The sequence below is a fragment of the Crassostrea angulata genome, chromosome 8 (genome assembly GCF_025612915.1).
Source record: "Crassostrea angulata isolate pt1a10 chromosome 8, ASM2561291v2, whole genome shotgun sequence".
NCBI lineage: Eukaryota > Metazoa > Mollusca > Bivalvia > Ostreida > Ostreidae > Magallana > Magallana angulata.
Genome location: NC_069118.1, coordinates 15,572,315 through 15,582,869, shown reverse-complemented (window position 1 = coordinate 15,582,869; position 10,555 = coordinate 15,572,315). Strand labels below are relative to the sequence as shown.

The window sequence follows — 10,555 nt, the reverse complement described above, 5'->3', positions numbered from 1 at the left end:
ATATAAATTTGCTTCAATACATACTTACGATTTGCTTAAATGAAACAGACAATACCAAATTATAATATACGGATCCTATGAAAAATTGTCTCTGGGTGCTTGGCACTGCCGTTCCCTTTGTTACGGGCCGCCAGGAGGCGGTCCGTTATTTGATACACATTTAAATATTGTAACTGCGTTTCTGCGGGATATTTTTTTTCATGAATTAATAGTATGCTCATTTTTATCAATTATAAGTAAAATTGCATGTAGAAATATGCCTTTTAAAAATATTACATATTTTTTGTTTTGCTTGGTCATAGACGTGTTTTTATCGAGACTATAATCTATTCGGAAAATTTCGGAGTTTTCCATTGTATTGGGATCGGTATACGCATTGGCGGGTCGAAACCCCCCCCCCCCCCCCCCTCCTTTCTCTGGGACATATGAGTGTTTTTGAAAACGTTTAAATGCCTATTTAAACGCAGTTTTCCCCATTTATAATAGAAATACTGTAATTATCTCAAATAAATGCTTTAAAATTGTTTATCTAAAGAATTTCGTACTACGTCCCATAATTTTGTTCGCATATGAAAAAACTCTATCGATTTTTTATCGAAATAAAGTACATTGTACTCCCCTTCCTCATCTGGTGTTTACTACACTGAGTAAACATGTGGAACACTAAAGAAAAATACATAAAATTAAGCAGTATCACAGATTTATAATAACATCTACAATGTATTTTCTACTCTATTTCTTTTTTTTTTTAAATCGATGATAGTTCATACAGTTTTGAAATGACAAGCTATCGAGTAAAACGACGTTTTACTTTAAAAAGCCGCTTTCAAATGTACTGTTTAGTTAATAAAGTTAAATAATTATAATAGATGATTATTACTTCGTCATACGAAAAATACAAAGAAAGGTCATGACCCGCTTAGGCGAATTATGCTATTTTTCTGGAATGCTAGCCACCTTCATACCCAAATGAAACCATACCCAAATGAAACACAAAAGGAAGCCTTTTTTGTTTTGTTTCCAAGAATCGGAAATTAAAAAATACCGTGTAAAGGGTTTTTATGTAAACCATTATGAAAATGCACAACTTTTTAAAAACTTTTTTAAATCGCATTTGATCGCATCTGTACTAGTCCGGATGATGTAGCGCACCCATTACAGAGGTCACATCAACTTCCCTGGGACGACAATTGGTTTAACCATTGTATTACACACGTACCATTTTTCCAGCAGATGAATTATCCCTTTTCTTTTGTCATATCCTATCATTTAGACCTTTATTTAAGAAGGCAATCGATATTAAGAAATCAAAATCGATAAATAGTCCAGAATTTAAAACATCAAAGACATAAAAAAAATTACCAAAATATCCATTTTTTTAAATAGTTTGTCGTTATTAGTCTGAGTTTTTTGTTTCTAAGTGTCTCTTTTCTATCAAGCATAGACGCACTTTCTCATTGCTGGAAACTTGGGTTTCTTAAAGCTAGATATTATGCAAATCTTCCTGACCTAAACCAAAACGGCAAAACGCTCAATAATATACAGTGCACTCTGATGTTGAATTAGATGTGAAATAGATAGTGATGAGATAAATGTTTATTAAATACAGTTGTATACGCCCGAAAAACGTTCAAAAAGTCTTTGTTTATTGACAAATAATGAATTTTGCACTTATTGATTTTCATTTAATGGAACCCCCCCCCCCCCTTTTCCAAATTGCTGGATCCGCCTCTGATACAGGACATACTAAAGACCTGAAATAGTAAAGACCTGAATGACATGAACTTTTATATAAATGATTTATTTGAATTTCTATGTGCTGCATCAAAGAAAATAACCTTGTGTGTGAATTTATTATATTCCCATGTGCTTTGTGGTTGAAAATTTTCATGAAATGACATCCATATCATTTTTTTACGCAAAAATATGAAAAAACTGAAAATTTGTATTGACCTGAAAATTTTAGCTAACCTGATTTATTTTCTTTAATTCTTTTGAAATAACAATGATTATCTTTTTAAACTGTAGTGTATAGAAGATTTATAATTCCATTTTGGAGAAAAAATTATCGTACTCTCTTCTGAATAAAAGTAAAATGTTAAAAACGAGTTGCTGAAAATATAGTAATTAAAATTAAAATCTACCATTAAAATATATATTAGTACAACCAACTCGTTATTTTCTTTGTAGTGATGATTTATACAACAATTATATTTTTGCGGCCCATTTGACGTTTGCGTCAAAATGATTTCTTGGTGTCTTGATGAAAAAGGGGAAGATGCTACTTTTGACATGCGGATGTGCGCAAGGATTGGGTGAAGCAGGATTATTATAGTTGAGAGAGTTATCTCGCTTGCCACCATATGTGCATTCTTCTTCGATAAAGGGAACTTACCACACAGGGTAGTAAGTTCACTTATTACAAAAACATGTTTTAGGTACACCAAAGGACTAGTTATTTGGAATCTCATCCAACGGTTACATGGATGGTGATCTATTTTACAAAAGGTTCGAAATCATTTTCCTAAAACACTGTCATGTGAGACCAGACCCCGAGGTTATAAAACGTTTTTCATACTCGTACTCCAACTCGAACTCCGTGCTCCGAGTATGTGTTCCACTGAGTTCGACTCTGAAAACCGAGATTATAAAAGTTTTGGAGTACGTTCTCCACTGAGTACTATTTGGAGTATGCTCGAAATGCCGGTGGAGGAAATTTTACGTCTCCTGGAGTAAGACAGAGCACGATAGTTCATGTATATAGTCCTGGCATGCAGGCAAACTGTACATGTATGCAGAAAAATTATTTATCAACAAAATGTAACACATTATTTACATGAACATATGCCATTTTTCATCTGCAAGCATGGAGATGTGTCTGCATGTAAAACTTAATATGAACCTTTGAGCAACAAAGACAATAAATCTAGTGTTATTTTGAAACTTATCAACAAATTGTTTTTTTGTCAAATGTTTTTGGAAAGGTTGGTCGGAAACATAGATAAAACAATTTTGAAAAGAACGAGGTAATTAACGGTCTGGAATTCTCTCTCTCTCTCTCTCTCTCTCTCTCTCTCTCTCTCTCTCTTTCATCATTTGCCAATAAGGTTTCATGTTAACACAAGTAAATTCTTGATCAACATTGTATTCTAGCTTGCATTTAAACTGAATTTTCAAATAAAATTTTAACCACTACATGTATGAACATCTATAATATTTTATACATACAATATTTTTCTGGTTTGAGACTTGACTTTTATTACATATGACGCCCGACATATAAATCCCAAAGTCACTCCCTAGGAACATGCTGAACTACATTTTCTTTACTCTTACAATACCACTCGTAAATTCGAGACGAATTTCTACAACGAGGGGGAGTATGTAACCAGGTTAACAGGTGTGTTACTGTCAGTCAATATATAAAATCTCAAAAGCTCAGAGATTAAAGCGCTGGCATGGTAAGCCAGAGGCTCTAGGTAAAAGTCCCGGTTGATACTTGACTTCTAACCACGTGACTTTACATACTCAACTCTGTGAGGTTCACGAGTGTTGTAAATTACCGGTTGATATAAACTGTTAATATTAAAATACAATTAGTCCCAACACACATGTCCGTATAGACGGACACACAAGTGGAAGCTTTTAAATTTGAGGACATCCAACTTGAAAGTAAGACTTATTTATAAGCTTAATATTTGACCAAAAAATGAATACAAATTATAACATATTTAAAAACGTTAGAGGGTCATAGTCACGATATTGGTCAAGTTCTATTTTTCTGTTTTTATAATGCCTTAGGAATGCATTTGTAATGATCAAATAAAAGAGAGTCAGTTCATAGTTATAAGCAAGATACAGGGCTCACCATGCGCGGATCCAGAAAATTTTTCCAGGGGGGGTCCGAAGGATAATTGTGTTTGCCAGGGGGTGTCCGAGGCATATTTTCGCGATAATTTTACTATGTAAATTTAATAAATTTTCATTTTCCAGGGGGGGTCGGGACCCCCCCGACCCCCCCTCTAGATCCGCGCATGGGGCTCACAATTCTTTGGCATATAAGCAAAGCGCGTGCCCTGTCTGTTTTTACATAAATTCAATATGGTACTAAAAATCATTTTCAAGCTGATTTGTCTATGTTCTTATTCATTTTATGCATACATATACAGTTCCCAACGTTTAGCTCATTCATTTTAGGTCTCAAACTGGAATTTTTTCTTCAACATTCAAAATGTAAACAAAAGCTTTGTTTACATAGCAAAGAATTGTAAGCTCTGTAGCTTGCTTATAACTCAACGAGTAACACTCAAATTGTGGTTGCTTAATCAAAAATGCCTTACTGAAGAATTGTAAACATTGAAATAAAAAAAAAAATAATTTTTGACCAAAATCGTGACCATGCCCCTTTAATTGCAAAAATTATAATGAAATAATTTTTTTTCAAATATAATTAAAATACAGAGATTTTGTTTTGGTCGTGCATAAGGCAGGCTGTATTTGTAAATAGTATCTATTTTTGATGATGACTTTATTTATAACAATACCGTATATCAGGTTTTTTCCGTTTGTATCCAATTTCCGCTTTCTTCGCGACGATTTTGGAATCACGAAACATTTGATACAAAGTTTTGTTGTTATAATGTAGTTCTCTCTTTCCTTATGATGTAAACAGGTATGTAAAAATACTGTGTTCAGTAAGTTTAGAGGTAGAATTTGCGGGATCGGAAGACAAGCGCCATATAACAGGTATGTAAAATATCGTAAATTAATTACACGCTTACGGTTGTTCTCACATGACTTAAAGATTGAAACAGGGAGGTATGATAATTTAACACGTGATTGTCGAAAATGTGAATCTTGCAACTTAAATGTAATTGAAGATGAGTTCCGTTTTTTACTTATTTGTCCATCACTTCGTAGTTTAAGAGAAAAGTATATTAAAAAATACTACTCCCGAAAGCCAAGTGTCTATAAAATTATACAGTTATTATCTACCTCTAATACTAAAGAACTGACATGTGTATTTAGGTTAATATTTATATTATGCAAACAAGCAACGAACTCTTCATGTGAATTATCCAAATTGATTATGTACACTTTGTTTTTCTTACTGTTTATTTAATATGTATATGTTCATATGTATAACCTATGAGACATTTGTCTCTTGGAATAAAGAACTTGAGCTTGAAGCCTCGTAGTTTATCTAATAATCCATCGACAAGCTCATTAAAACGGTCGCTTTTCTTGCCTTAACTAATGTCTAATTATGCCTGAGCTACTGGTACATTTGTATATGTAACGGTACATGATATATTTATCTATGACTGTTATGACTCATGAAACATTATTATCGCTTTTTGATTGTTATGTTGGTGGCATAATTAATTATGCTTCAGAAATTTGGGGCTCTCATAAAGGTAACAATGTTGAAAAACTGCAACTTTATTTTTGTAAGCAAACCCTGGGTGTGAAAAGGTCTTCATTTAATGCTGCTGTGTATGCAAAGTTAGGTAGAATACCTCTTATTACAGAAAGGTTTTGTTCAATTTTAAAATTTTGGAAGGATGTGTTATGTAGTAATAATTGTATTATACAAAAGTGTTACGAAGAAATGTACATTAACTGCGAATTACATGGACATAAAAATTGGGCTTCTGATGTAAATGAAATTGGGTTCAATGAAGTTTGGAATAAACAAACAATTGATTCACTAACTCTAAAATTCATAAATCAACGAATCGCAGACTTGGCTAAACAAGATATTTTTGGTAAAATAGAAAATTCGCAGAAATGTCATTTTTATAAATATTTAGTGGATGGATTTTATCTTCAATATTACCTTAGAAAGTCAATTCCTGTAAAATTTCAACATTGTATATCAAAATTAAGATTGTCCTCTCATCGTTTAGCTATCGAAACTGGAAGGTACAATAATACACACAGAGCCCAAAGGAACTGCTATTCATGTAAAAAATTATGTTGAAGATGAATTCCATTTTATTTTAGTGTGTCCAGTATATATTGAATACCGTCAAAAATACATTAAAAAGTATTTTTATGAGAAACCATCGATTTTCAAGCTGTTGCAATTGTTTAATAACGAAAATTTAAAAGATATGTGTAACCTCGGCAAATACATTTATTATAGTATGAAATTAAGAAACGATATATGTAATTAAGGTTAGATGTTGTTCTTTTTTATTTATTTTTTCGCATTTACTTATGTAAATTTTTCATATTTATGTATGTACAATGTAATAGGGTCTCCTGTAAAATACCCACTTCTGTACTTTAATATGTTTAATTTGTAAAATCTGATGAGCTGCAAAGCTTAAAGAAATAAAGAATGACTCTGAAAATAATTATCAGTAATTATTTAACATTAAGGGAATCGTGTAAATTGTTTAATTGTCCGAATTTTTCTGTATAAAGATTGTCAATTTAGATACTTTTACCCTCTTACTTCACAGGTTTGAACAATTTTGAATTATATTTTCACTATGACTTTGAAATAGTGAAAATTTGATTTGCGTAAATTTTATATACCGTTCAAGGTTCTGGATCGCGGAAAAAAAACTTGACGCCAAATCAACCTGATATACGGTATAACATCATAAATTATATTTTCACAAATATATATATATATATATATATATATATATATATATATATATATATATATATATATATATATATATATATATATATATATATATATATATATGAAGTAAGCCTTATGTTGATCTTGCTTCAAACAATGAAAATGATATTGTATTACTTATTGCTTGAATATGAATCATGTTTTAGGTGCTGAGTACCATAATAATCAAATAAGAGACCTTTCTCATCGATTGTAATAGCAATGATTTCGCTCTATGTATGGATACTGCTTGTTAAGGAAGGTGTGTTAATATTTAATTATCATTTGTGTTCTACAAACAAATTAAGCAAACATACAATGATATTTTGATCGAAGTAACCCGAAAGCAAACAAACTTGTCTCATTAATTGAAAACACTTAATATTTTTTTTAATTTCAAACAAAGAAAAAAAAGGAAACGTAATTTCTTTTTTCTGCAGCTTTTGGTTCCATATATATAAAGGTTGAACCCCTTGTTAAGACTGATAAATCAGATATAGACATCAGGTGTATCGTTGATGGCACCTCCCTTAAACGCATTTTGAATATTCAACTGATTAGAACAAACAAAAGAATTGTGATCATAAACAAAAACGGAGTCACATGGGAAGACACAGCGTTGGAAAATACAACGGGGGTAAAAATCAACGCGTCAATTAGCAATAACACGTCATCGTATCTACATTTGAAGATTCCAAAGACAGTGGTCAGATATCCAGAGGACTTGGGGTCGTATCAGTGCTCTGTTTACGCTCTAGACTTGAAAAACGGATTGGTTAATAGTTCTTCTCAGACTGTAAACTTCACAGGTACGAAGAAATTATTTAAAGTTTTTAATCCAAATTTCGCATAAATATTGATTTTTATTATACATCTGTCTGTATTTTTTCTTTGTAAAATTACGGCAAACCAACTTTTTTTCATATATAAGACGTTTTCCGTGAACGAACTCCCATGCTATTTACAAAAGTGAATAGTCATCAACATTTTTCATCAGTAGCGTTCAATTTCCCTCGCTTTGAGTCTCGGAAAACCTTTGATGTTATATGAATTGTAGTAGATACGTTAAAATTCAAAGTCTAATAACTCTATCTAAAATAGCAACAATCCTACATTGCAGCATCTTCGACTTTGCTCCTCATAAACCCTTGGCAGATTTCATTACGAAAACTCGGTGAAGTGGTGGCGCTCTCAAGCGAGCAACATGAGTTGCGGCCCTTGCATATTTACATTTTAATCGTATTAAACAACGAGTTAGATACACACCATGGAATATTAATACAACTGGAAAACATGTTGACAACCGAATGTTGGAACATATAATTATCGATGTTATTAAATACGAATTAAGTTTTAACCTAGGGTAAGCATGGGATGTTTTTTTCATAGTGTTTTGTAAGGACCTGTACCGGGAGTGAACAATTCGCCGATTTACATGAAAGCTTTCATGCCATAAAACCAGGTATATTGCAGACCAAAGAAATTTAATAGAACGCAGCTCATTGAACCTTTAAAATCAATAACCATAAGCAGGAACGTATATACTAACGGGATAGGCAACTTCTACATGTTTACATGTTTACTTCCCATGCTATCACGCGAGCCTTGACAAGTTTGTCGAACTATGTACATTCCCAGTAAAATATATAGGTTTTTAAGGCAATCTTGTTAGACCATCGTTGGTGGGGCAGTGTACTCGACAACTTGTGTCTCAACTTGTTAAAAGAGCCAATTTTTTTTTACCAAATATCACACATGTGTTTTCTTTTAAAGTTTATATTTATATGCACTGCGATTGGATCAGATACTCGCTGCAGCCAGATCATAAAACGGAGCTTGTCACCGAGTTTTCGTAATGAAATCCGCCAAGGGTTTATGATGAGCAAAGTGGATCGAAAACTCTAGGGCTAGCTAAGATGACATTGCAGAGAAAAAAAGTTTCCTTCAGTATTATAAAACACTTTTCTGACTATTCGAACAATAGCAATTAAAATGTCCCCCCTTGACAGCAACTACAGTTATTGTCTCGGGTGAAAATACACTTTCTAATGTTCTCATATCCAGAAATAAGGTGTATACTATTTCATAACCATAGAGTAACAATTGTAGCTTCAACACACCCATGCACGAAAAAAGTTATTCCACTTATATCTTACTTATATCTAAATATCTATAGTAAGACTACCAAAACAAGGAAATTCTGTCACAATAATGTTTTCAGGACTGACTGAAATATCGTGATCAAACAATGTGTGATTTGGTAAGACTAGTATAAATTCTAAATCCACATGCAAACCCCGGAGCATTGAGGACATAACTGACCCCCCCCCCCCTCCATCCCCCACCCCAAGTATCTAGACACTAGGACTTTACTTATTTTTTTCTTTAAATTATCCTTTTATGACATATTTATAATCTAATGTAATTGCACACAATTACTTAAAACATTTTGAAAAAACAATATCCCATCTGTCTTATATAAAAGGATAATTTAAAGAAAATATTGAGTTAAGTCACCGGGGTCTAGATACTTGGTGGTGGGGGATGGAGGAGGAGGAGGAGGGATGGTCCTGTTCTTAAGCACCTGTGCATGCAAAATTATTTGATAAACTCCTTATCTAAATAAATATATATTGACTAGCACAAATTAATCATTTTATGTTTGATACTAATAATGAAAAAAAATAATATTATGGATAATATCTCAATGTTCTTTTGTTTGTTGTTAGGGCTTCGTGAAACAACGATTGCTACCCCTGACTTCACAACAGCTTTCTCCACGGAACAGTTTGTACCAGAAGGAACTTCTAAAAGTAATATAACAGGAGGGACTTTCATAAGTAATGTAACAGATGGCCCTTCGGATCATAATATTTCAAAGGTTTAAAAAAACATAAAAAGCAGTTATGATTCCTATAGGGTCCTTTATTTCGTGTATCTTTGCATTTGTTATTATCCGTGAAATACCTTTGTATAGGTCTGCAACGAATTGAAGATTCATTGGATAAGATCGTTTTCAAAATTAAATTTTAGCACATAATCTACGTTCCTTTTGTAATAAATTTATATTTTTATTAAAGTTTGTAGCAAATTGATCTTTAACTTTATCAATTAGTCATTTGCGAATATTTTTTCAATGAAAAAAGTGTCCGAGTAATTCCCTTATTTAACACTATCGGTGTTTACAAATTCTAGTGGAGATATTAACAACGGGTTTGGTGGTATTACTTTTACAAAAAGATATTAATACCTTCTCTTCCCCTACAAAATACGAGTATTTCAAGGCATGGTTTTTTTTTGGTTTTTTTTTTGTTAATCTCAGTCAGTTTGTAGTCCGCTTTTTGTATGTTTTTTTTTCATTTTTGTTTTTTGTTTTTGTTTGTTTGTTGTTTGTTCTGGTTGGCCATGACATTCAACATTCTTTAAGCTGATTCGTCAGAATTAAGGGTGCGGTATTTTTTAGCCCCTCATCAAGGTTCGCCCCTAGCGGCGAGGCGAGTATGATTGTTTTGCGGCTTTCACATTCGCTATATATAAAGAAAATTTAAAAATGTTTCGGCAGATCAAAATAAACATGTGTATATTTTTAAACGATAGATTAATAAAATACGGGGTAAATAAACCCTAGCTATCAGGGGACGAAAACAAAAGGTTTCCTTTCTAAACATTTACATGATGTGGTTATTTTTTACTTATATAATCTTTTAAAAGATAAGATTCATATTGCTGGTGTAAATAGGTAAAAGTCTTTAACTTTGATTGATAATTGATTTGTACAGATAATTATTTGATGCTATTAGACCAAGCTGTTTTATATAGAAATGTTACATTTGGTTGTTATGACAACAATGCAATCATCGTATGTTCTAGGGCGTCTGTTTGTAATTTAGAAGTAGAATTCGTTATTTTTCTTTT

The 10,555-nt window shown here is 32.3% G+C and overlaps 1 protein-coding gene across 1 annotated transcript; it reads left to right on the top strand.

Annotated features, from left to right (window-relative positions):
- Positions 1 to 6,862: 6,862 nt before the first annotated feature.
- LOC128160708 (uncharacterized) lies at positions 6,863 to 9,527 on the top strand. The gene is made up of 3 exons (XM_052824062.1): positions 6,863 to 6,902; positions 7,081 to 7,449; positions 9,370 to 9,527. The coding sequence occupies exons 1-3, from the start codon at positions 6,863 to 6,865 to the stop codon at positions 9,525 to 9,527; spliced, it is 567 nt and encodes a 188-aa protein (XP_052680022.1).
- The last annotated feature ends 1,028 nt before the right edge of the window (positions 9,528 to 10,555 follow it).

Excerpts from the sequence above, each read along its gene's own strand:
- LOC128160708 (XM_052824062.1), top strand. The coding sequence starts at position 6,863 with ATGATTTCGCTCTATGTATGGATACTGCTTGTTAAGGAAG. Across the intron at positions 6,903-7,080 it reads GATACTGCTTGTTAAGGAAG|CTTTTGGTTCCATATATATA; the intron begins GTGTGTTAATAT and ends TTTTTTCTGCAG. Across the intron at positions 7,450-9,369 it reads TCAGACTGTAAACTTCACAG|GGCTTCGTGAAACAACGATT; the intron begins GTACGAAGAAAT and ends GTTTGTTGTTAG.